The sequence below is a fragment of the Pteropus medius genome, unplaced genomic scaffold (assembly GCF_902729225.1).
Source record: "Pteropus medius unplaced genomic scaffold, Ma_sr-lr_union100, whole genome shotgun sequence".
NCBI lineage: Eukaryota > Metazoa > Chordata > Mammalia > Chiroptera > Pteropodidae > Pteropus > Pteropus medius.
Genome location: NW_024351073.1, coordinates 1,306,590 through 1,333,547, shown reverse-complemented (window position 1 = coordinate 1,333,547; position 26,958 = coordinate 1,306,590). Strand labels below are relative to the sequence as shown.

The following is a 26,958-nucleotide window of genomic DNA, read 5'->3' as shown; positions in this document are numbered from 1 at the left end:
GCTGGTACTGATTGTTCTCTTGTACCTACTCCTCCTGATCCTGGCGCTTTGGGCGTTTTCAATTTGAGTTGTATCCACATTGTAGATTCTGGTCTTCGAGCTGATGGAGAAGTTGCCGCTCCCGGTGGTACCCGTGCCTACTCAGCGCTTCCGGCGTGTGTGTGTTTTTTGCGGGGGAGAGGAGGTCCTGGTGGGATTGGGATCCTGATCCGGGAGAAACCAGTTTCTCCAGGTTCCCCTTCATTCTGGCTGGAAACTTTTTGGCTGAGGCTGATTCTCACTGAGTTTGCTGGGTTTGCCAAGGCACAGACCGGCCTTTGAGGAGGTAGGCTCAGAATCTAAAAGGAAAGGCAAATAATGTTTTCTTTTTCTAACTAGTATTTAAAGGCAGATGTTTTTATTCCAAGTTTCATTGTGCCAAGGACTCACACGTGGAACTTAGTAAATAGTGTCCTGCACTCTGAAGTGAGGAAATCTGATTTAGCAGCTTTAGGTAAGGCATGGAAGTCTGTACTTAAAAAACATTTACAGTTTCAAAATTGATTCTCAGACCTCCTTGATAAACACTAATCCAGTTGTAATCTCTTAGCCAACAGAAGCCCCGACCCTCGAAAAACGGGAAAATATCTGGGATCATAGGGAAAAATGATCTCAAACAACCTTAAAAAATGCTTTCTAAAACTAAGAATTCTTTACCTGTCATATGTGAAATATCAGCAAAGGTAATTGACTAACCACTAGCAAAACAAGATGAACTCTAAGAATCACTAACCTGTTAATTCTGACAGGTTAACAGTCGATAAGTGCCTAGTAAGTGCTAGACTCTTTGCTAGGGACTGGGAATAGAAACATTAACAGGAGATAGTTCCTGTCTTCATGGAAGTGGTAGGTGAGGGGTGGCAGCGAGGTTATAAAGAGAAAAACCAACATTTGAGTCCTTGGACCAAACTGCAGTCCAGGGGGATCTTTCTGCATTGGGCACTTGTATCAGTTTCCTGTTGCTATTCCAATAAGTTACCACAAACTTAGTGGCTTTAAACAAATTTAATCGAGTATAAAATCTCAGTTACACACAAGGAACGAAGTATAGAGATCTGCTGTACAATATTGTGCCTACAGTTAACAGTTTGGTATCATACACTTAAAATCTGTTTAAGAGGCTAGATCTCCCATCAAGCATTCTTACCACAATTAAAACACATATTATCTTATGGTTCTGGTCAGAAGTTTGAGATGGGTGTCACTGAGCTAAAATCAAAATGCGGACAAGCTTGCGTTCCTTTTATGACTCTATAATGTTTTCTTGCCTTTTTCAGCTTCTAAATGCTGCAGACATTCCTTGGCTTATTCTCTCCTTCCACCTTCAAAGCCACTAATAATCTTTCTCACATCACATTACTCTTCTGCCTCCCGCTGCTACTTCTAAGACCTTGTTAAATTATACAAGGAGGCCATTAGACAGAGGTAGCTCTAATGCCATAGCTGCTTACATAAGCAAACCAAGATCTAAGCCGGTAAATGCCTCAAGGTATATGAAACCAAAATGCTAAGGACAGCCACTCACAGCTACTTAAGCTTTAAGCTTTAGCCAATTAAACAATTTCCTTTCTCAGCTTTTGCACTTTATATGTCTTTTCTTTGGCTCCTGAAGTCTAAGTGTTACCGGAGAGTGGGGATCCTCTCCCGGCATGTTGTCAGGTTCTTGATGTCTCGAACAAAGAATTGAGCAAGACACCATAATACAGTAGAAAAGAAAAGATTTATTAGAGGGGAAAGTACGCTTCCAGACGTGGAAGTGAGCATGAGCAAGAGAAGTGTGGCTCAAAAGGCCTGGTAACAAAGTCTTTGGCGTTTTTATCCCTATTTGCTGTGGGTAGTCACTTTTCTTAGAGGGGTGGGCTTCCTTGATTGACAACTAAGACTGACAGGCCTCAGTGCTTCATTTGCTTTCTGCTCATGTTTGTTCCCAGAATTCAATCTGTTTTAATGATATTAATGAACTTCTGGGCATATGCATCATATTATAATGATAGTATAAGGAGGCTCAGGTAGGTCGAAGGTCGTTGGGTCTTTATTGCGCAGGTGCGAGTGACTGGCTTAAACTGGTACCTAATTCTCTGCTTGTTTCTTTGTGTGAGTTAAAATATGCCTTCTGGCTTGCTTAATTGTGGGCGGATTAGGACAGACCAGTCTAGGATAGGATGACCTCAGTGTCTTTGCAGGCTGACCCGAAACCCACTAACTAACTTTCTAACTTAACTCTTTTCTAAGAGCCATGAACCCCTTTATTAGTATGGATGTTGATGGAAAGAAGGTCTCTTTTTCTGTGACTACTTCTTGATGAACAAGGGCCAGTTGTCCCTGCCTACTGGGGTTTCATGGAACTCTTTCCCTTTCGGCTTTAGGGTGAGGTCTTGGGTTTCCTGCTGAAGTGCCACCTCAGTCCTTAGGCAAGGAAAAGAACATACAAACTTATTATTTAAATCATATGTCTATTAATTTCTATCATTGATTTGCCTATTAGGCAAGTAAAAGGAAACAGGCTTGGTTAACATATTTCTTAAAGAGATAAAAAAAAAAAAGACCTTTGCCTAAAGTCTCCTCCCCTCTCAGACTCTGGGGGTCCTGTCTGGCCTAACACTTTCTGCTAACAATGACCCTTATCAATAGCCAGAGGATCTGAGTCACCAGTTTTGGGGCAATTATTGTGATTTGAGGGAAGAAAAGAAGAAAACTAGGTTTGCTAAAAAGAACTCTGCAAGAGATGTCCTATATCATTTCCTGCTAAAAGAGTAAGAATTTTTACAAGTGATGTACCGTATCATAAGTACCTCTAACCACTTTTGGTTCGGCATGGCCCTATTTGAATCAAATTTTGCTCAAATATGCTTTTAATTTTTAATATGCCTCAGTTTATCTTTTAACAGCCCCATTATGATTGCATTGGGCCCAGTTTCCTCATCCCAAATTCAGCTGTTAGCAACCTTAAATCCATATGCATCCTTAATTGTCCTTTGCCATGTAACAACATATTCATAGGTTGTAGTGATTAGGACGTAGTTATTCTGGGGCAGGGGGGATTTTTTGTGTGTGTGGGGGGGAGGGGTGTGTCTTTATTCTACCCAGTACGGGTGCTGTGGAAATGAAATCAGTGTAGAAGAGGTAGGATAAGTTACAGCCCCCAAGGAGCAAGCACTGTGTAAGAGTACTTTTATCCCAGATACGCCCAGAATTGTAAACATCAGAGGAAGTGAAATATTTTTCCTTCTCTCCCTGATATGAAATGGTTCTTTTCCATGTACTTGGCCCTGGTCAGGTAGGCCCTTGGTTCTACAAAGACCTAGGAAGCCAGTTTAGAGGTTCTCATCCAAATGCCAGGATTAGGTTGGGAATAGATCGACTTCTGAAACAAAAAATCTGTGCTGTTACCTAGGCATTCACTCTATGGCATTTTGCCTTCTGGCAGAGAATGATAGATTATAAACCCTGCCTCCGTGGTTCTGGTACAATTCAAGTCTCTTGACAACTAGAACTTGGTGCTAAACCTGCCTTTTCCCCCTACAATAAACGAAACAAAATTACTGCTGACTTTTTCATTTAAAACATCACCTACATTAAATTTTGTAGCTGCAAACAAAATTGTACTGATGTCATTGGATTTGGTTTGAGGGATGTATTTTCAAATCTCCATCTATCTACTGGCCACCCTTCCCTCAGTTCACTTCTATTTGCATTCTGTGCCTATGTATGCAAATTTCCTGTTAACTAAGAAACTGAATTAAACTTTCTTCCCTAAATTTAAATTTTGCTGCCGAATATCTCATTTCAAATAAACACTTTCACAACAGTTTTGAAATCTCTCAGGCAGGGATTGTGGGAGCCGGGGATATTAGAGTAGAGCAGTGGGGAGGTGATGGGATTTGAGAAGCCTGTTACTAGCATGTGTGAGTCATAATCATTTTACTGGTGGAGGATCTTGCCTCAATGTCGATGGCCCCTAAAATTAATTTTTAATGTCACATGAGGATTTTCTTTTTTTTTTTCAACTTCAGGGTTGAATTAATCATTATTCTTGGTTCTTAATACATCCTTAGCATTGGTCCATGCATGGCTTGCATTTTTAAAAAAACATATTTAAACATCTTTAATAATATAGTAAACACCTACCTATAAACTCATTCTTGAATGATAGCCTTTATCTAACTCCATGATCTCCTTGTCCCCTCACTCCATCCCATCCTAAACCTCCCTCCAACCAAGATAACCATCCTTTTGAATTTCATATTCATTTCTTCACCTAGTCCAATTGCAGATAAATAAAATCTACAGGGAGCCAAGGTCTGGGAGGACTCAGGGCTTAATTCTCCCATGGTTGGTTTGTACTAGCCCTCTCCGACACTGGACGAATTGACATATTTGATCTTTGCCAAATAGAATTACTGTACCTTTTTTTAAAACTTGTTTTTTTTTTCATAATTGAGATTTTATTGGCTGTTCTGAGGGTAAGTACACAGACATTTCAATTTATATACAATTCTTAATGTACATATCAAAAACCTAAAATGTCATATAGTTGTGAGTCATTTCTAAACAGTCATAAAAGTGACTTTCCAGCTTAAAATTTAGAGGCAAATTTTCCTTAATAGAGTATCAAGTACCAATATCTCCAAATATTAATATGCTGTTAAATCAAAGTCCCACTAATTCACAATTTAATATCATGTACATTACATAATCAAAATTTCAATCTTTCTTTAATGCTGTATACTTGAAATCATACAGTTGGTAGTCTTTTCAAATTGGCTTCTTTCATTAGCAGTATCCTTTTAAGTTTTCTCCATGTCTTTTTGTGGATTGGTAGCTCTTCTCTTTTTATTGCTGAATAATATTCCACTGTGTGGGTTTACTACAGTTTGCTTATCCATTCACTTTTTTTTCTTAGAAAAGGCAAAACTATGTTGACAGTAAAAAAGTCAGTGATTGCCAGAGGTTCAGGGTAGGAGGGGTGGATGAACAGGTGGAGCGCGGGATTTTTAAGGCAATGAAACTACTCTGCATAGCACCATAATGGTGGATATGTGCCATTACAGATTTGTCAAAAATCACAACTGAACCTTAACATAAACAATGGAATATAGTTAATAACAATGCATCAATTTTGGTTCATCGGAGAGACTGGATTAAACATGGCAAATTGAGAGACGTTCTCAGATTTCTCTCCTTGAAACAACAATAAACGGAACATCTAAAACTCAACAAAAAATATCCAGACTGCACACCGGCACATCTGAGCGTGGGATCTGCGCATAAGAGCTACCACAGGTCAGAACCCCGGGTGTAGGGTGGTGGACTGGAAGAAACAAAAAAGCTGCCTCTAGCAGCCAGAGCTCTCTGTAGGAAGAGCGGGAGGGGAGAAGGAGCAGCGAGTTCCCTGAACAGGCCTGCCTGGGAGTGCTGTGAGCTCCACGTGGGCAGCGGCAGTGCCCAGTCATCAGGGCAGAAGGCAGAGTAGTGGGATGGCAGAGAAACAACAGTTGATTTTTACCAGCCATGGTTGCAAAACCGAGGCTGAGCCACAGCCCCCATCCCCCAACCCAGAGGGCCTCTCCCCCATACCCTTAGAGACTGAACGTTGGAGAGCCCCAGAGGAATTTGAGCAAATGCTACCAAAACTGTCCTGAGGAAAAAGAACGAGGGTGGAGGCATCACTCTGCCCGACTTCAAATTATACTACAGAGACAGTAATGCATGGTATTGGCAATGAAACAGACACACGGACCAGTGGAAGAGAATCAAGAGTCCAGAAGTAAACCCATATTTATATGGGCAAATAATTTTTGACAAAAAGGCCAAAAACATACAGTTGAGAAAGGAAAGCCACTTCAATAGATGGTTCTGGGAAAACTGGAAAGCCACCTGCAAAAGAATGAAATTAGACTGTTGTCTATCACCACACACCAAAATTAACTCAAAATGGATTAAAGACCTGAATATAAGACCTGAAACAATAAAATTCATAGAGGAAAACATAGGAACTAAACTCAAGGACATTAGACTTAAAGAGGATTTTATGAATTTGACCTCAAAGGCAAGGGAAGTAAACGCAAAAATAAATGAATGGGACTACATCAAACTAAAAAGCTTCTGCTCAGCAAAAGAAGCTGTCAACAAGGTAAAGAGATAACCATCTCAGTAGGAAAATATATTTGCAAGCAACGCCTCCAATAAGGGCCCAATATCCAAAATATACAAACAACTCATATGGCTCGATAACAACAACAAAAAAGAAATGATCCAATCAAGAAATGGGCGGAGGACCTGAACAGACACTTCTCCCTAGAGGACATATAAATGGCCAACAAATACTTGAAAAGATGCTCAACATCACTAGCTATTAGGGAAATGCAAATCAAAATCACCATGAGATACCATCTCACATCTGTTAGAATAGCTATAATCAACAGGACAAGTAATAACAAATGTTGGAGAGCATGCGGAGTAAAAGGAATCCTCATACACTGCTGGTGGGACTGAAAATTGGTACGGACACTGTGGAAAACAGTTCCTCAAAAAACTAAGAATTGATCTACCATATGATCTAGCAATCCCTCTACTGGGTATTTACTCATATTCGAAAAGATTTTTGCACACGGATGTTCATAGCAGCATTATTCATAGTGGCCAGGACATGGAAGCAACTGAAGTGTCTTATAATAGATGATCGGCTAAAGAAGCTGTGGTACAAATATATAAGGGAATATTACTCAGCCATAAGAAGAGATGAAATACTGCCATTTGCAACAACATGGATGGACCTTGAAATAATCATACTAAGCGAAATAAACCAGACAGAAAAGGTTGAAAATCACATGATTTTACTTATATGTGGGCTATAAACCTAAAAGCGACAAATGAACAGGACAAACAAACTTATGGACATGGACTATAGACCAGAGGGTAGGGATTGGGGGAATTGGGGGAGGAGGGGGAGGTAGATAGGGTAAAGGAGGCCAAATATAGGAGGGGGAAGATGAAGTGGGTAAAGGGGATCAAATATATGGTAACTGAAGGAAACTGGACTTTGGGTGGTAAACATACAATAGAATATACAGATGTCAAATTATAATGTACACCTGAAAATTATATAATTGTATTAACCAATGTTACCCCAATAAACTTAATTTAAAAAAATAAAAACAAAAACATTTTTAAAAATATTGGTTCATCGGTCATAACAGATGTACCACACTAACCAAGATGTTATTAAGAAGGGGTTTCTTGGGGGAGAGGGGTTTGTGGAAAAGAAACTCTGTACTCAATTTTCTGTAAACCTAAAACTTCTAAAATTAAAAAAGAAATTTCAGTCTTTCACAGCACATTAACAAAGTTACAAGGAAAACTGAGCTCCTGCACAGAAGATGTTACGGAGTGCATAAAATTCTGACAGGGACAGCCAAGATCAAGGAGTGGTTTCTTTAGGAAACAATTCTACGGAAAACATGGGAGTAGAAGTAATCTAAAATGTTCGAGACATGTTAAATGCACAACTGACTCCAAATGGCCATTTAGTATACTTTGTACTATAGGCTATAAAAAGTACCCTCATCTATGGAATGTTAAGCTGACACCCAATGCAATAAAAGCATCCAATATTCAATATCCCACTATTTTCTGGTTGTATCAAAAAATAAATAAAATAAAAAACAACCAGCAAATGATTTCACCTCTTAAAAAAAAAGCATTTACACTTATAAAATGAGGTGGAATTCCCTCCCTCAAAATGTTTCTAGAGCTACTAAAAAACTTGCATTTACAAAAGTTGATAAAAAATATTCTGGAGTTTACTAGAAAGGAGACAAGGACCACTTATAGACATGGTATATGGTGTGAATCAGACTTGGCTTCTTTCTCTCGTGCTTCATCAGAGGCTGAAATCTCCGCATTTTTAGTTTCTCCGTTTTCTGCAGGCAATCTTTAATTTCTTGGTTAGCCACTTCGGCCTGTTTTCCCTTTGCTCTCCTTTTCCCTTTTGTTTACACTTCTTTTTCTCTGCAGATTTATTCTTTCCTGCCGCCCTTTTGGCTTCGTTTCTACTTTTGCAGGAGCAGGTTTAGCGGACAACCTCACCGACCTCGTGGGCTCCTCCTTCGCCACCCGCGTCGGGATAGCTGACTCCCTCCTGGGCCTCGGGGGCCGCCCGGGAGAGCCTTGGTGAAGCCGGGCTGCGGGGCCGCTGCTCACGCTGCGGGAGCTGCTTGGCCCAGCCCAAACTTGTTTTGATACCTTAGAAGGATTTTGTAATCTACTTCCTGGTCTAGAGAAAACCAGAACAATGGCTACCAGGAGCGTTGCCTCGGAGATCATAGAAAGAGAACGAAAAAAGTTACTTGAAATCCTGCAACAGGATCCTGATTCTGTCTTAGATACATTAACCTCTCGGAGGCTGATTTCTGAAGAAGAGTATGAGACCCTGGAGAATATCACAGATCCCTTGAAGAAAATTCGAAAGCTGTTAATTTTGGTACAGAAAAAGGGAGAGGTGAGCTGTCAGCATTTTCTCAAGTGTTTATGTAGTACTTTTCCAGAGTCACCTACGATTTGGGACTTAGGGCACGGTAAGTTGAATTTCAGCACTTTTTGGGGGATGGAAGGGACGAGGCAGATTTCCTGAAAAAAAAAAAAAAGAAAGAAAGAAAAGAAAACCGCCACCTTTTATTTTCATTTGTCTTTCTCCCAGAGATAATTTTCACTGAAATATGATACAGGGGAAGTGGCCAGGATTTAAAAAGCAGAAAACAATGTATCTTATTGGTTTAGGAGATTGATAATTTTTTGTTTAAACTATATCCAAAACTTGCGGTTTTTTAGTGCTAGTGTAAACTGCTCATTTTTTTTTAATGACAGCGACATCCTGAAATACTCATAGCTGGAAGGAGACTAATACTGTTAATGATGACACATGAGGGATTTCTTTATCAAGTAAGTGAATTCACAGATATTAACAATCCAAAAACCACAAGCTTCATCTTTCATTTAGTATAGCCATTGTGAAAATACAGGAGAATACAGGGAAAATTGCTGAATACAGGGAAGTTACTGACTCATATATGGTGAGTCAGTAACTTCATTTTTTTTTTTTTCTGTGATGAGAATGCCCACAGAACCCTAGTTTTCTGAATCAAGTCAAACGCTAAATCTTCACTGTTCAAAAATAATTAGTAGCTGATGAGGGAGCAAATTCCAGAATGGATTGTTTGGCACTTCTGTGGATTACCACCAGAGGCAAGTGTGGCTCCCTTTTTAGAATCTAAAAAATATCGAAGATTATTTTAAGAGATGTTAAAGAGGTAAAAACTCAGATAAAAAGGTTAATGTTAATGGTTCCTCAAGTAAGACAAGAACCGTAAGCTTAGAGAAATAGGTTTTATTATTTCTAGGATTTACTGTTCCAAATTAGAGCTGTTTGCCTCCTGATTAAAAATTATTAGGATCTGGTTTCATTAGCAACGGCCCTAGGAATTTTGAGCTGGCTTCAGGTCACAGTAAATCCAGTAAGTAAATACTGTTCATAAGATTCAAATTTTGTTTTACTCATTTAACATTTGAGGTTGCTATGAAAGACTCTAAATTTTGAGCATGGTGGGAGTGTGGTCTGATTTTTTTCCAGTGAGACAATAAAATTCTAACAGTTGATTAATGGCCATTTATGTTGGAGGCAGTAGATATTGCTCTTCTCCAGTGAAATAAAGAAGAGAGATAATGCTTTGAGGTCTCGGAAACTCAAGTTATTATAATTTTTTTTTTGTTAATTTGGAAAACAAAACAAAAGCCCCCACAACTTTCTTGTTCTTTTCAGAATTTTTGAAGCATGAGAATATAGAACATCCTCAATGTATAGAGGTCAGAGAGAATTCTCAAGATATGTTTTTCCCTGAAGAGAAACAGCCTGAAAATTGTGAGATCACAGAGTCCTTCAAAGAGAAAGAACACTTGGATTTGGGAACCTTTGAGACATTCGTGGACAAGAAAACTAGTTATAGGGAAACGGCTTGGTCCCCAAGGAAAAATGAGAAGGAATGCAACACACCGGAAGTCACATTGCCTCATTTGGTTGAGAATGTTGAATATGAAATTCCAGCAACTATCGATTATTTACAGGATGAACAGAGGTATGAGGAGCTAGATGATTCTTTATACTTAGGAGAAGAGGAATATTTAGAATCGGTTGTATACTCCAAAGATGCAGAAACCACTGAGGAAGAAGAGGATTATTATGACCCAGAGCACCATGTCTATTATGGAGAAGAGGACTCTGAATATTCAGAAACCACAGAGTTCTCTGATGAAGAACAGAATTATGGGGATTCAGAACCTGGCATGTCATTGGAAGAGGAGGAGGAAGAGAAGAGTATGGAAGGTATGGGAATGATAGGTGATGATTAGGCAACAACCTATTTTAAGGTTGCCATGACATAATAGAGAAGGTGAGGAAGGGCACCAGATGTCACAGAAAAGCAGCTTTTCAGAAATTCCTTGTACCTTTCTAATGTGGAGTTTCCTCAGGAGTAGGTAGGTGTTTGTTGACGGAGGAAGACCCAGAACGTAGGAAACGCTGGACAGTATAAGCAAAAGTAAGTCAGATTCGAAATATGAGAAATGCTTTATTTGGAAAAATATTGTTTAGAGAAATAAAACATCATCAAATTCTGAATAGAGAAGGGAAAGATAACTACCATCTCATATTCAGTCCAAATCCTGGGGATTCATAATCTAGTTCTGGGTAGAGAAAGAGTAATTTCCTTGTCATTACACCTTGTATTATTAGTTTGCTAGGGTTGCCCTAACAAAGTGCCACAAACTGAGTGGCTTAAACAATAACAGAAACGTATTATCTCATAGTTTAGGGGCTAGAGGTCTGAAATCAAGGCATCTATAGGCTTGGTTCCTTCTAAAGGCTGTAACGAAGAACCTGTTTGTTGATTTGCTGGAAATTTTTGGCATTCTTTGGCTGATAGAAGCATCATCTCCATCTGCCTTCATCTTCACATGGTTGTCTCCCTGGGTGCACGTCTTTATGTCCAGATAGTCCCTTTCTATAAGGATACTAGTCATATGACCTCATCTAATGACCTCATCTTAACTAATTACATCTGCAAATGACCCTATTTCCAAATAATATCACATTCTAAGGTACTGAGGATTAAGATTCCAACATAAGAATTTGAGAGTGTACATAATTCAAACCTTAACACAATTCTTGCCCCAACTCTACTCCTTCCCTTCCCAATGTCTAGTTTCTTTTAGGCATCATTCTTAATTTTATTTATTTATATATTTTATTTGTTGCATAGGGTTGAATTAATTTTTCATTGCATACTACCATCATTATTCTGCAAAAAGCTCTTTTTGTTAGTTTATCTTTCCCATTTTTTCTTCGTTCTCCATTCCTATTCACTATCCTCCATAAGTAACATTCTAAAATTATAATGTGTTTCTTTTTCTTTTTAATTACCACATTTTTTTTTGTTAGGAGTGTTATCTAATTATCGTCTATTATATCCAATTACTATATCTACATTATCTATATTATAATGTTATATGTAATTATCATACCTAATATAATTATTATCTATTAATTACTATCAAAGACAGTATTTCAGACAATCTGTTTTGCCAGCAGTACTGGAATCTTGGTTCTACAGCTTCCTAAATGTGAACATTGACTGGAAACTTAACATCTCTGAGCCAAAAATTTTTTTCCAGAAAGAAAAAGGCCAATTTATTTTTTAAAAATTGTTTTAAAAAGTGACAGCAAGAAAAGGAAGAGAAAGCACTCTCAGTTAATACCATATAATCAATTAATGAGCAAATCGAGACCAGCTGTTAAGCTTGTTTTATTAGCAGTTAACGTTTTAAAATTTTTTTCTTTGATTTTTCAATTACACTTGACATTTAATACTTACTCGTTTCAGGTGTACAGCATAGTAGTTAGACATTTATATAATTTAGGAAGTGATCCCTTGATAAGTCTAATACCAACCTGACACCCTACATAGTTATTACAATATATTTACTACATTCCCTATGCTGTTCTGTACACCTCTGTGACTATTTTATAACTGCCGATTTGTACTTCTTAATTCCTTCATTTTTTTCACCCAGTCTCCAACCCCCCCCCACCGTCTGACAACTATCAGTTTGTTCTCTGTATCTGTGAGTTTGTTTCTGTTCTGTTCTGTTCATTTTGTTTTTTAGATTCCACATATAAGTGAAATCATATGGTATTTGTCTTTCTCTGTTTTATTTCACTCAGCATAATTCCCTCTAGGGCCATCCATGTTGTCACAGATGGTAAGATTTTATTCTTTTTTATGGTTTTATTTCACTCAGCATAATTCCCTCTAGGGCCATCCATGTTGTCACAGATGGTAAGATTTTATTCTTTTTTATGGCCGAGTAATGCTCCATTGTATGTATGCACCACATCTTCTTTATCCAATCATCTATTGATGGACACTTAGTTTGCTTCCAAATTGATTGTAAAAATTGTCCCACTTAATGACTTTCTGGTATCCATACCTTTTGCCATATCACTTTGAAAGAGGTAGAATCTATTTTTTCCCAGCCCTTGAATCTACCATTGCCTTGTAATTTGCTTTGGCCAACAGAATGTGGCAGAAGTGATAGTGTTATGGGTTGAATTACGTCCACCTAAAAAGATATGTTGAAGTGCCCAGTATTTCAGAATGTGACCTTATTTGTAAATTTATTTATAATTGGCTATTGTAAATAATGCTGCAATGACCAGAGGGATGCATATATCTTTTTGGATGAGTGTTTTGGATTTCTTTGGATAAATACCCAGAAGTAAGATTGCTGGGTCAAATGGTAGTTCTATTTTTAACTTTTTGAGGAACCTCCATACTGTTTTCCATAGTGGCTGCACCAATTTACAATCCCACCAACAGTACACAAGGATTCCCTTACTCTGCATCCTTGCCAACACTTGTTTGTTGATTTTTGATGATAGCCATTCTGACGGGTGTGAGGTAATATCTCAATTGGTTTCTCTGATGATTACTAATGTTGAGCATCTTTGCATATGTTGTTGGCATCTGTATGTCCTCTTTGGAGAAATGTCTATTCAGGTCCTTGGTCCATTAAAAAAAAAATTTTTTTAATTGGATTGTTTGCCTTTTTGTTGTAACTTCTATGAGTTCCTTATCTATTTTGGATATTAATTCCTTAATATGTTTCTTGCATGTTATTGTTTTGTTTTTTCCATGATTTTTTTTCTGTATCATTTATTTATTATAACAATAATGCTGCATAGCAAAGCATCTCAAAATTCAGTCACTTAAAACAATAAGTGTGTATTGTTGTTCATGTCTGTAGTTGGCTGGGCAGTTCTTCTGGCCTTCCCTGAGTTTACTCATGTATCTGTGGTCAGCTGGCTATGGCTCATCTCTCATCTTCTAGCAGGGTAGTATGGGCTTGTTCTAAGACTAGATGGGTTATATTCTTCTAGTGAAGGCAAAGGAGTAAAAGAGAGAGAAAGGGAGATAGAGATAGAGATAGAAATAGAGATAGAGACAGAGATAGATAGAGAGATGGGGAGGGAAGAGAGAGAGAGAGAACAAGAGACAGAGAAGTGAGGGCCTTTTGAGGCTTAGGCTCAGAATATCTTATCATCTGTATTAGTTTCCTAGGATGCCACAATACAGTACTACAAAAAGGTGGCTTAAAACAATGGGTAATCTATGTAATCTCACAGTTACAATAGAGGACAGAGATCTGAAAACAAGGTGTTAGCAAGGGCCTGCTCTCTCTTAAGTCCTCAGAGAAGGATCTGTTCCAGTCCTCTCTCCTAGCTTCTGGTAGCCTTTGGTGTTCCTTGGCTTCTAGATGACTGTCTTCTCTCTTTATATCTTCAAATCATTTTCCCTCTGTGGGTGTCTCTGCTTGCAAATGTTCTCTTTTTGTAAGAACACTAGTCATATTGGAATAGGGCCCACCCTAATGACTGCTTTTAAACTTGACCTCTGTAAAGACCTTATTTATAAATAAAGTCACTTTCTGAGGTACTGGGGACTTCAACGTATCTTTGCTGGGGGGCACAATTTAACCCATAACACTATCACTTCTGCCATATTCTCATGGCCAAAGCAAGTCACAAACCCAGCACAGATTCAAGGTTTGGGGGAAAATAGACTCTACTTCTTGCAGAGTTTTATTGCAAAAGATATGGATACTAGAAAGCTATTAATTGGGGCAATTTTTATAATCAACTTAACACCTTTAGCAAACACAGGTCAAGAAAAGTCTCAATAAAAATGTAGTTATGACCTGCAGTGTAATTCTAATGGCTATCAATCCACTCTGGTTAACTGGAGGCATATGGCTGTCCTCTATCTCTTTCCTCTGTAGTATTTGTCTATGCAGCTGGGAACTGAAAAAAAAAAATCCAAATGCATCTGACTCAAAGGAGAATTGTCTTCATGCTTTTTGTTATGTTAAATTTAATGACAAAAAAAATCACAATGTTAAATCAAAGTTTCTGGAAGGCTTAAGGCATTGCTTTGTGTGCTCTGCACTGTATAAGGTCAACTTGTATATGAACTATATCAATCAACCTCTTTCCCTTCCAGGTTATAGCTGGGTTTAGCCAATGGTTGGAACCTATATATTTATCATTTCCTGTGCCCTTTCTATCTTCCTGAGGATCTAAGTTTTAATTTGATGTTATTTCCCTTTAGCCTGAAGAATTTTATTTATTATTTATTTTAATGCACATTTGCTGCTGGTAAATTCTCTAGGTTTTCTTTATTGAAAAATGTCTTTATTTTTGGCCTTATTTCAGAGAATATTTTTACTTGGTAAAGAATTCTATACTGGTGGGTTTTGCCTTCAGCAACTTTATAGATGTCATTCTTCTGTCTTTGGCTTCCATTGTTTCTGATGCTAAGTCTTTAGTCATTTTTGTCATTGTTCCCCTGTAAGTGTTGTGTCATTTTTCTTGTGGTTGCTTTCAATATTTTTTTCTTAAAATTTTTTAGCAGTTGACTAGTGTGTTTAGGTATGCTTTCTTTGTTTTTATCATCTATAGAGTTTACAGTTTCGTGAATCTGTAAGACTTTTTTTTTTTTTAATCATATTTGGAAAAGTTTCAGCCATTATTTCTCCAAATATTGTTCTGTCCCACTAGCTCCTGTCTGTCTTCCTGACATTCTAAGTAATATATATTAGAGTTTTTATATTGTTCTATAGGTTCCTGAGGCTCTATTTATTGTTAACTATTTTTTTTCTCTCTGTTCTTCAGATTGGATAATTTTATCACTATATCTTTAAGTAGACTGACTTCCTTCTGTCACTTCCAGTTTGCTGTTAAGATCAACTACTGACTTTAAAAAATTCAGATATTGTGATTTGTGTGTGCGTGTGATCCTTGCACAGGAGCCATGTTAATCTTCTCAGTATCATTGCAAGTTTAGTATAAGTCCTTCTGAAGTGAGCACTAGGTATTGTGATTTTTAATTATAGAAAGTTGATTTTTTAATACTTTTTTCCTGAGAAATCCTATTTAATCATTTCAAGCTTAATTTATTTTACATGCTTGATAGTTAAAATATCTGCTTTAAAGTTGTATGTTAAATCCAGCACCTGGGTCATCTTGGGGTTAGTCTCCATTGATTGAGTATAGGTCACATTTCCTGTTTTTTCCTATATCTATTAACTTTGGATTGTGTCCTAAACATGTATATGATAGGGTGTAGAGACTCTGGATTGTTAAATATCTCCAAAGAGTCTTGTTTTTTGTTTTTGTTTTTGTTTCCTTTTGAGAAGTATTTGTTTTAGTTCCTAATTAACCTGACTGGACTCAAATTCAAAATTCAGTCTCCCTTCAGTGGGTGGCAGCTGAAATCTGTTTTCTTCTTTTCTTTTTGCCTTAACTGAACTATTTTCACTAATTTTTAATTTACCAAAATAGTATTGAGTTCTAAAAATTACTGCTCCTTACTTTTTATTAGTCCAGCTCTGTGCTTATTAAATATATTATTGTTGCTGTGTATACATTTACTCTGTTGCTTCTTGTTGCTTTGTAGTAGCTCTGTTAATTACCCTGTTAACGTTAGACATCTGGCCTGCGCTGCATGGGTACCACTTTTTGTGCTGAAAGAATGAAAAGTTGTTGCCTTAATACAAAATAGAGATAGGCAAGAGCAGAACTTAAAAGCTCTTCTGCAAGCTCTCTTCTCACTGCCTCTTCTGGGAATCTTTCATGCTAGCCTCAACAGCTCCCTCATCTTCCTACCCCAGTACATATATTAGTTCAGGCAACTTTCAAACTACCCAAGAATTTCTTAGAGTTTCTTTTGTTAATTCTTTTTAAAAATATTTTTATTTATTTATTATTATTATTATTTATGCCTACAGCACATGGTCTTCCTAGGTGGTCTCCTGTCCAAGTACTAACCAGGCCTGACCCTGCTTAGCTTCCAAGATCAGACGTCGGGCTTGTTCAGGGCGGCATGGCCGTAGGCCATGGACTGTGGCTCTACTGGGGTGTGAACCCAGGAATTCCTGCATGTAAAGCAGACGTACTAACTGCTACACTATGGAACCACATCCTCTTTTGTTAATTCTTGAAACCTATACTTTTCTCTCACTTCCATTGTTTCTTCTATGCAATTTTTATAGGCGATCCAAAGAAGCTTATGCTAACTTGCTATTCTTGAGGAGCAAAAAATGCTCTCTGATCTTCTTTCTCTACTAAGCACTATCTCTGTTTTCCTAACCTTCATAGCTAGATGATACATTAGAAAAAGGGAGATCAGAAGAAATTAGGTACAACATGTAAATTCTGAGAAAACCTTAATGGAAATAAAATCTTCCATTTCTCCAAACTTTAGTTAGAGATACATTTAAGAAAAAAAAATCAGTATCGACCTAGAGAATTCCCCATACATAATTATAATGAAACATTAACAAGGTTTTTCATTGCTGCATATAAACATTAGCCAAAAAATTGGAAAACCTAAATAATCATCAGTAGACAATGGTTAAATAAATAATGGTTCATTCAAACCATGAAGAATGATGAATTAGCTAAAATGAATTAAGTAGACCTCTCTATATATTGACTGGGGAAGAATTTGTAAGGAATATCATTAAGTAAAAAGAAGTCGAAGAATCATTTGTTTAGTATAATATCACTTCTGTAAAAATAAAATAGCATCCATTAAACCAAATTATATATTTCTATGTATGCATGCATACTTATGTACTTGCATAGAAAAAGGGTGGGAAGCAAACGTACCATGCCATATTGACATGTCTCTTAGAAGGAAAGTAGAATCGGCAGAGTGGTAAAAGGGAACTTTCACTTTATTTGTATTGTTTCATCTTCTTACCATGAAAATGTTGATTACTTATTTAATTTTTAAAGTCAATGAAGGACTTAGAATTTAAAAGCGACATTCACTGAGTACCTTTTTTCCTACAGAAAAGAAAAACCTGTTTAAAGATGTCCTGTCACGTTTGAACATGGATAGGAGCAGAAAGCTTCTGCCAGATTTTGTTAAACAATTCTCCTTAGATCGAGGATGTAATTGGACACCCCAGACTCCAGGAGACTTAGCCTGGAATTTCCTGATGAAAGTTCAAGCACTGGATGTGACAGCTAGAGATTCAGTCCTCAGACACAAGGTTCTGTGTGAGGATAGCAAAGGGGAATTGCCAACTGGAATTGAGAATTTGGAAATGAGAGACATACAAACCATTAATCCCCTCGATGTCCTTTGTGCCTCTATGCTGTGTTCAGACAGTTCTTTGCAACGCAGAGTCTTGTCAAGCATGTATCAATGCCAGTTTGCTCTTCCTCTGCTACTGCCAGATGCGGAAAACAACAAAAGCATTTTAATGCTGGGGGCCATGAAAGACATTGTGAAGAAGCAGTCAACACAGTCTTCAGGAGGGCCTACGAGGGAAACAGAAACATTTCTGACCCTCATAAAGGTACCTGTCATCTCTTTTGTACGTCTAGGAAACTGTAGCTTCTCCAAGTCCAGAATCCTCAACACACTGCTCAGTCCCACCCACCAGAAATCACACAAAATCTTTCTCCATCAGGATTTGCCTGTTCTAGTGCTTCCCCGGCAAATCTCTGATGGTCTGGTTGAAATAACATGGTGTTTTCCTGATAGTGACAGTCTAAAGGAAAACCTTAGTTTTTCCCAAAAGCCTGTTGCTGTGGCCAACCTTCGTGGAGATCTAGAAAGTTTTTGGACACAGTTTGGTTTCTTGATGGAAGTTTCCTCAGCTGTGTTTTTTTTCACTAACTGCCTAGGTGAGAAGGAATGGAACCTGCTCATGTTTTTAGGGGAAGCTGCCATCGAAAGATGCTATTTTGTCCTCAGTCCCCAGGCCAGGGAGAATGAAGAGGCTCAGATTTTCCAGAGAATTCTGAAGTTGAAGCCATCACAGTTACTGTTTTGGGAGGAGGAGGAAGCTGGGGATAAAGGGAAAAACATAAAGGGCCTCCAAGCTGCCCTCCAAGAAGTGATGTCCTCTTCACTCAGACGTGTGTCTGTGGAGGACATGGCCTCGCTGGCCAGGGAGTTGGGGATCCAGGTAGACCAAGACTTTGAGAATGTTCAAGGAATTCAAGTTTCCCCTGGTGAAAACTTGGCTGGAACAGTTGAAGATGAGGGACAACAAAGACACAGTCCACCACAAAGCTCACCTGGAAACCCTGCGGAGAAGCCTATGAAAGAACCAGTGGCTGGTTGTGAGGTCAGCCAGACGCTTCAGAATATCCACCTCAGCCCAGTATTCACGCGTCATCTGCAAAACTCCTGTCTCTTACCAGTCAGAATTGGATGTAACTTTAACCATGTTTCTCTGAAAGCCCCTTGGGTTAGGGGCTCCCACTTTTGGTCAGAGCAGAAAACTAAGTGGTTCCATCCTTCACCCTTTCAGAATGCAAGGGTCCACAGTCGAGGTAAAGGTTTTGGGATTCAATACTTTCAACCCCAGAGATTTTATTCAGGGGAAAGATTTATGAACTTTTCGAGGCCTCCTCAAGGACGTCATGTACATGGAACATTTGTGAGACCACCAAGACCCCTGTGTCACCGTGTACAGGCCTGGCCTGAGGGATCTCGTGAAAGGTCTGCCAGAGTGGTCTCCCAGGTAGGTCACCTCCATTCCCTGAGTTCACAACCAGTGGGACCATTTGGGAAGCCACAGTCCGGGCAAGCCCATGCCTGGAGAACACAGACACCTGAGGCAACTAGAAAAGTTATGAGAACAACATCTCATACTGTGAATCCTCACCCTCAAGCCTTTCAACCAGCAGGAGTCATACAAAAACCTACAAGACCTGCCTTTCAGCAAGGATTCAAGCAGAAGATGGAACGTGGGCCTTCAAATCCAGTTTTCCGTATGGGATCCCATCCCATGTCCAACAGCAAAGTTTTACCTACCTCTCAGTTCAAATCCAATCAGCCCCAGCCCTCCCAGGTCCAACATTCCCAGCCCAAACCCTTCCAACCTATGCCCTCTCAACTCAAACGCACTCAAACGAAAGCTACTCAGCCCCAGCCCTCCCAAGCTAAATGCTCTCCATCCAAACCCACTCAGCCCAAGCCGTGCCAACCTCAGTCCTCCCAATCTAAGCCTTCTCAGCCCAGATCTACTCAGCCCAGATCTACTCAGCCCAAGTCATCTCAAACCAGGCCTTCACAAGCTAAGGCAGGGCCCAAGAGAGTCGGGAAGCATTGAAGTGCTTAATCTAGAGACCTGTGAAACATACCCTTTACCCAGGCCATTCCTGTCAGATAGTAACCTTTTTGAAAAAGAGTGACAGTAATTCAAAGAGACTATCATTAACATGACATAGAAAAAGATGGTAGGCACAACCTAATTGGATATCATTAAAATATCTGTAAGAATTGTGTCCCTAATAAGGAGGAAAATTATGAAAAGAATTGATAATAGAATCAGGCAGTAAATAAATTAATTGAATTAAATAAAAAATTAATTGAATTTAATCTTGAGTATTAGCTAATAGATAATCTGAATCCAGGGAATAGGGGGTTGTTTCACCTGAGAAAGAATGGGGTTAGAGTCTCTAATTGCAAAGTGATCATAAAATAGGTTGCCTCAATGTTGCAAATAAAATTGCCCTCGATATTGGCTGCTCCAGGGATGTCTTGGTCAAAAATTTTGGTTCAATATCAGCCACTAAACAGATAACCCTGTTTATTGGAAATGTTTAAATCAATTTGCTTGCGATAACAGTTCCAATTTGTTTAGATGACCCTTACGTATAGAAATAATGAACTAACAACCAATGAAATTATTTTGCATTAACTTTAAGAATGATTTGTGTATGTTTCATATTTAAAATATTTGTAATAGTTAAGATAATTGACTTATTCTTAGAGGATCAGATATTTTAATCTCATGATTCCAGCTTAAAATGTATAATTGAGTTTTTTAATTTTAGAGTTTTTTTTAATTGAAAAGATTAAGATTAGTTTACAGAGTTTGTTAGAAGCATTGAAATGTTTAAGAGAACATTCCAGAATTTACAATTTTAATTTATTAGATTTATTTTTGTTCTAAACATTTTGGCTAAGTTCTGCTAGTTAGAAACATTAAGTAAAAGGAATACATTAAATTTAAAATACTTATGTGAAGTTTAATTAACTAAGTTTGTAAATGACACAAAATGTAAATAAAAAGTTAACTTTAAAGGTAGACGTTAAGGTTCACTAGATAGAAATAATAAGGTTTGTAAATTGAATTAAGAGCCCTGGTTTTTGAATTTGTAACTTTTATAAAATTAATATTACTTTTAAGTACTAAGATAGCCTTAAGTTGTTTTTTCTGGGTAAAAAAAAAAAATTGCCTTCAAGGGCATGCAAAAAATTTATATTGATAAATAGATGAGAAATGATCTTTGAAAAGGTATAATTAATCTCTGAGAACATTTCATCCTACAATAGGTATCCTTCATTTGTTTGTGCATGTATTAAACAGTCAATATCGAGTATTTAGATGATGTTCAATCTCTCTAAAGCTTATTATAAGGGTGAAGAAATAGAGGACTATGCGTGTGAATTTTTATCTTTGTCTTTTGACAGGAGGAAAGTATAACTAGTTCATAACTGCAAATCTTTGATGTAAAACTGGTGTTTCTCAACTGAAAATAATGTTGTTTAAGCTTTTGAAATGAGAAATAGAAGTGAAGTTTTAAAAAACTTTTCTGTGAATTCTTTAAGATTAGTTCCTGGAGGACAGAACTAGTTGGCTTATTGTCACCAACAGATTCTGTATCTGTCTGGATCTTGACCACACCTATATGGCACATTCAAACTGGACACTTTGAGGGGAGTTTGATAAAGGGACCATTTATAAAGGCCTGAGCAAAATGTAAAAACAGCACGAAGGCAAGAGCAGCATCCTGGGTTTAGTAAAAACAAGGCTTATTACCACCCAAGGTCTGAAGGGCAGGGAAGGGGAGTGCTTTCTCCAGTCAAAGAACTGTGTGGAAGGGGTCTTGGGCCTGGTTGAGTGAGGGGTACAGAAGGCTGCAGTGACCCACAGGGAGGTATCTCAGGAAATAAATATCCATTCCTTGACCTCTGATCTGCCAGTGTGTCCATTTGGCCAAATCCAACCAGAAACCAGAGAATAAGGAGCCCACCTAGGCAGTTCATGTAGGTCAACCTTTTAGGGTTCAGAGCAGGTTGGAGAGTGGATCTAGAGGGACAAACAGAAGACACCCAGCATATTCTCCCTTTCCATTTCATTCTTCCTTTTTTCCTTTTCCTCCTCTCGCATTTATTTATCGAGCATTTATTATGTGCAAGGCATTGGATTAGGAACTGAGAAGACATGGAAACAAAATGCGAAATCCTTGTATAGTTGTGCCATCCTATAAGTCTTTGTATTTCCTCCTTATTATAAAACTATAAGCTCGTTATACATAGTTTTGTATAATGAGCTTATTTCTGTATACATACAGAAATAGACAAAGAAGAAACATAAAAATAATCTGTAATCTCATAACAGTAATCTCATAATGTTGTAATGTAGTCCTCTAACTCATTAATAATATTTTTCTATGTGTATACATTTATAGGTAGCGTTCATTTATAATTTTGAGTCTGTGCTAGGGCCAAATGTGGCAAAGTCAAACACACCGTTAGGGCCAGGCAGTATAAATAGCATGAGATGTTGGTTTTCCAGATGTCTTAAGAAAGTCTGAATTCATGACATGAAATATAGTTTAAGGGTGTCTTTTGTATGATGCACAAGTCCAATTATTTTAAGTCAAACATGCAAAAATTCAGAACCTATTTACTAAATTGAGAGCATTTAATTTGTACCTGACATTTTTTGTGAGCAGACTGAAGCGTCTATCCAATGATTTATTTTTTTTAACATCTCAAAATTCTTTCTTAAACACCTTAAATCAATTTATATTTTGTACAAGAAAGCAAATAAAAATTACTTTTTCAACATTAAAAAAAGTGTGTTTTTTGTTGCAGTGCTTGAAAGGAGTATACTTCAATGTGATACAAATACTGGCCATAGGGACACAACTGACTCATAAATCATATTAGCTTCATAAATCTAGGTTTTACCTGCATACATGGTGACCTCCTGCATTTCCTTATGTCTTCTTGCATTTCCTTATATCTTAGAATTCTTAAAAATATATATTTTTTATTTTTCAATTACAGTTGGCATATAATATTATATTAGTTTCAGGTGTACAGCGTAGTGATTAATCATTTATATAACTTTTGAAGTGATCACCTGATTTATCTAGTACCCATCTGACACCATACATAGTTATTACAATATTATTGATTATACTTATGCCATACTTTACATCCCCCTGACTGTGTTGTTACTACCAATTTGTACTTCTTAATCCTTTCCCCTCTTTCACCCACCTCCTAACTCCTTTCCATCTGGCAACCCTCAAAATCTTCTTTGTATCTATGAATTTGTTTCTGTTTTGTTTATTTTGTTCCTTAGATTCCACATGTAAATAAAATCATATGGCATTTGTCTTTCTCTGTCTGACTTACTCCCCTCAGCACAATGCCCTCTGTCTAGGTCCATCCATGTTGTTGCAGATGGCAAGATTTCTTTTTTCTTTCTTTTGTTCTTTATTTTTTTATGGCCAACTAATATTCCATTGTATATATGTGCAATCTCTTCTTTATCCATTTATCCATTAATGGACACCCCGGTTGCCTCAATATCTTGGTTATTGTAAATAATGCTGCAATGAACATATGAATGCTCATGTCCCTTCAAAGTAGTATTTTGGGTTTCTTAGGATAAATACCCAGAAGTGGAATTACGAGGTCCTTTATCTCTTTTTAGAGCCTTCATTTTAAAGTCTATTTTGTTTGGTATAAATATTGCTACCCTAGCTTTTTTTTTTTTTCTGTTTTCATTTTCATGAAATATCTTTTTTTATCCTTTCGCTTTTGTCTGTCTTTTGATCTGGAGTGAGTCTCTTGTAGACAGCATATGTAAGGGTCTTGTTTTCTTATCCATTCAGCTACCCTATCTTTTGATTGGAGCATTTAATCCTTTTTTCATTTGAAGTAATTGTTAATATGTAATTATTGCCATTTTATTATTTATATTTTTGATATAGGTATCACAAACCACTGGAAGTGGCTTGGGTGGGCCTGCATGTTGAGAGGGGAAGGGTTTCAGGGAATCACCTGGGCAGGGCAACCTTCGTTAGCCAGGTTCATGGAGCTCAGATATTGCGGCCACTTGCACCCTACACCAGGAGTGGGGCGGGGGGGCTCAGCGAAGGAACAATGTACTCTGCCAGCACTTCTATCCAGGAGAAAGACGCCCCTCCAGCCCTTGCACTGAAGTCAGACAATTCAGTTTCTTCCCATATGTCCCTGGCACTCCCTGAGCAGCTGCCCCAGCACTGGAGCTCAGAGCAAGTGAGTCTGTCACTGAGTATGTCCATGAGTGGGCCCTTTAAGAGGAACACCTGGGATGCCCACAGCCCTCTGTCTCACTCAGCCACAATCTCTGCTGGTTTTCACAGCGAGAGATTGTGGTGACTTCTCTTCCTGGCAATGGAACCCTGGACTGGAGATCCTAGTGTGGGGTTGCGACCCCTCCCTTTTCCAGAGGGACCTCTGCAGCCAAGATATTCTTTCTGATTCTCAACTGCCACATGTGGTTGTGGGACCAGCCCATTTTGCATCTCTGCCCACCCTATCAGTCTCTGGTGCCTCTTCTATATGTTCCCAGTTGTAGAACTTCTGTTCAGCCAGACCTCAGGCAACTCCCAATGATGCTTGTTCTGTAGTTTAGTTGTAATTTTGATGTGGTCGTAAGAGGAGGAGAACATAGCATCTACCTATTACTCCATCTTGACTGAAGCCCTGTCTTAAAAATTTTTATAGTCTACTTTTGTGATTAAGGTATAGTTCCCTTTCCAATATTTGCTCCATAGGATTCATGTAAATAAAGTGTCTGTTGGGGAGGAAAATATGACACCGACTACTAAAGATTCAGGAATCTGAGTTAATGGGTGGCTTTAAGTGCTAATTGGCTAAAGGTAGTTATTGTTTAGGAAAAAAGCTAAGATGCTATAGCAAATAGAAAGCAAAAACATAGTGGCTTAAATAGTATGGGAGTTTATTTTTCCCTTATGAACCATTCAGCCTGTCTAGGCTGATGGAGCAGCTCTTCTCATTAAGATTAATCACGAACTAAGTTTTTTTCACCTTGTTCCTTCTAATTGGGCATTGTCCTTTCTGCATGGTTGAAGCCGATCTCGATCATTTTCTTGATCTGATTTAGAGGAAGGTGAAAAAAGCCAAAATCCATAGAAATCAGCCTGACTTTAAGTTAGAGATGACTTGGAAATGACATGTCTTTCGATCATATCCCATTGGCTTAAACTTGGTCATATGGCTACGTGTAGCTGCAAAGGAGGTTAGGAAATATAGTCATTAGCTGAGAGGTCATTCATCTAGGAAGAAGGGGAGAGGCAGTAGTTTGCCAGAATATCATAGAATATCAAGAATATCAGAGGCCCAGAAGAGGAAGATAAAGTCACCACACGGCATCCTAAAAAAAAATATCAAATATTTCTTCTCATCACCTTAATCATATTATTTTGCTATTTATTATGTGATATAAATTATTTTCGTGATGGGAAGGGGTGGTAATCGCCTGAACCGAAGAGAGGATTTTGAATAATGTTGTAATGAAAAAAGGATTTTAGAGTGTGTACTCTTTTAAATAAAATAAGCTTGCTATTGTGACCTGGCTACTGCCTGCCCTGACCCTCAATTATAATAGAAATATAAACTAGACGGTGCCCTAATCCAAGGTGTTGATATTCTTCACACTTTTTTGGCAAGTTTCCCTAAATTTTAAAGCAGTGTGGTTCTATGATTTGAGCATGCATAAATACTACCTGAGGTGGTTGTTAAAATTGGATATTGTCCACCTAGGAATACCAGGTGCTTTAGGCATAAAAAAAAAAAAATTGTATATTGTTGTGGTTTTCCCCCACAGATTCTGATGTAGTCATCCTAAGGAATAGCCTCTTAGCAGAAACTCCCATGGAGGCAGAAGATTCTGGGGCCATATTCTGAAAAATCTAGATACAGCCTTGCCTGCAAACCTGTTTTCTGGTGCTCAGAGAAAGAAAATTTTGTCTGGGCCAGAAATCCAGGCTGGGATAATTTTCCTTCATTATCATTCTCATTAAATTCATTATTCATCTCCTGCTAGAAAATTGGGCACTAAAAAAGCTGGTGTAATGAGGTGATAATGAGGTGAACACTTTTATCCATTTAAGATTAGGGCTGTTCTACCTATAGATTTCTGTATTTAACACTTCTCATTTTGTCTGCAAGTTTTTTACCTGATTACATTTAAAAGTTGCCCTTTTATTTTTTTATTTTTTAATGTGCTGCTTTTTCTTTGCTCCATGGCTCAGACTCGATTTCTTTCTCAAGCCTCGATCCTTTCTTCTTCTTGCCCAATGTCTTTCTTTCACTAATGAGAGAACGACTCTGCTACGGATTAATGCAATGTCATTGTTGCCTTAGGTCCTGATTTGACACTAGAATGTCTCTAGGCCTTACAGACTAGATAACTTTCTCTGGGATGACGGAGGCAGAAAGAAAGAATAGATCGAGATACTGAGATGTGCTGTCCTTCCCAAGGGCCCCTGCTTCCATCCCCACTCCTTGGAAATCCCCAACCCCACCTCCACCCCAGGGTGAGCAATAAAACCCAGAGAGATTTGAATTCTGTAGGCCTTTAATATCTGTTCCACTTCCTATAATTGGACTGAGTGAAGGGATCAGGTAAGCGGGGAGGAAATACTATCACTACAAAAGTATATCTGTTAGTACTTCAAATATCCCATCACAACAGTGGCCTGGGTAGCGGGGTCAGAGTGACAAGAGCAGCTTGAGGAAGGGCAGGGTTTAAGGTGCAGGCAGAGGAGGAGGACTAGATGGAGAAGAGCCAAGAGGGGTGCCATGTGGAAGCCCTGGGTGGGGTGTTTCAAGAGGACAACAGAGACCGTCCTGGGCACTTTATCAAACTGGGGCCAATTTCCTGACTTTTGGAGTAGACCTATTTTTGATACTTTTAAGGTAAGAAATGAGAGGGAATTTTCAGAAACTAAGAGATAGGTGTCAAAGGATTATTCTGCTGCCTCTTTACTCTGCCCAAACTGTATTTAAAATTATCCAAATATTACCCATAGAGTTTCAGCCATGGGGAGTGTGCTGCTCGGTTCTCCCTTCATCACAGATCCTGCTGTGAGGAGTGTAGCTATGCTGCCCTGGGAATCCACTGCAGCTTTCCAGAAACCACACTCTGGGCTGGCTGCTCTCCGCCAATGACTGAGCATGGGGTCATGGGGGC

At 38.3% G+C, this 26,958-nt stretch overlaps 1 protein-coding gene and 1 non-coding gene across 6 annotated transcripts; one reads left to right on the top strand and one right to left on the bottom strand.

Moving 5' to 3' along the window:
• Positions 1-21,267, top strand: CARD6 (caspase recruitment domain family member 6). Of its 5 annotated transcripts, none has more exons than XM_039842593.1 (4): positions 1-325; positions 8,905-8,979; positions 9,857-10,417; positions 17,504-21,267. In XM_039842593.1, the coding sequence occupies exons 3-4, from the start codon at positions 9,922-9,924 to the stop codon at positions 19,780-19,782; spliced, it is 2,775 nt and encodes a 924-aa protein (XP_039698527.1). In that variant the 5' UTR covers positions 1-325; positions 8,905-8,979; positions 9,857-9,921; the 3' UTR covers positions 19,783-21,267. The 5 variants fall into 5 exon arrangements, with proteins under 5 accessions (XP_039698527.1, XP_039698525.1, XP_039698528.1 ...); XM_039842594.1 differs by lacking the exon at positions 1-325 and adding an exon at positions 8,398-8,539; XM_039842592.1 differs by lacking the exon at positions 1-325 and adding an exon at positions 8,454-8,615.
• Positions 15,407-15,515, bottom strand: LOC120586494 (U6 spliceosomal RNA). The gene has a single exon (XR_005648718.1). It is a non-coding gene; the product is annotated as a U6 spliceosomal RNA (small nuclear RNA).
• Positions 21,268-26,958: the final 5,691 nt, after the last annotated feature.

Excerpts from the sequence above, each read along its gene's own strand:
- CARD6 (XM_039842591.1), top strand. The coding sequence starts at position 8,333 with ATGGCTACCAGGAGCGTTGCCTCGGAGATCATAGAAAGAGAACGAAAA. Across the intron at positions 8,616-9,856 it reads GATTTGGGACTTAGGGCACG|AATTTTTGAAGCATGAGAAT; the intron begins GTAAGTTGAATT and ends TGTTCTTTTCAG. Across the intron at positions 10,418-17,503 it reads GGAAGAGAAGAGTATGGAAG|AAAAGAAAAACCTGTTTAAA; the intron begins GTATGGGAATGA and ends TTTTTCCTACAG.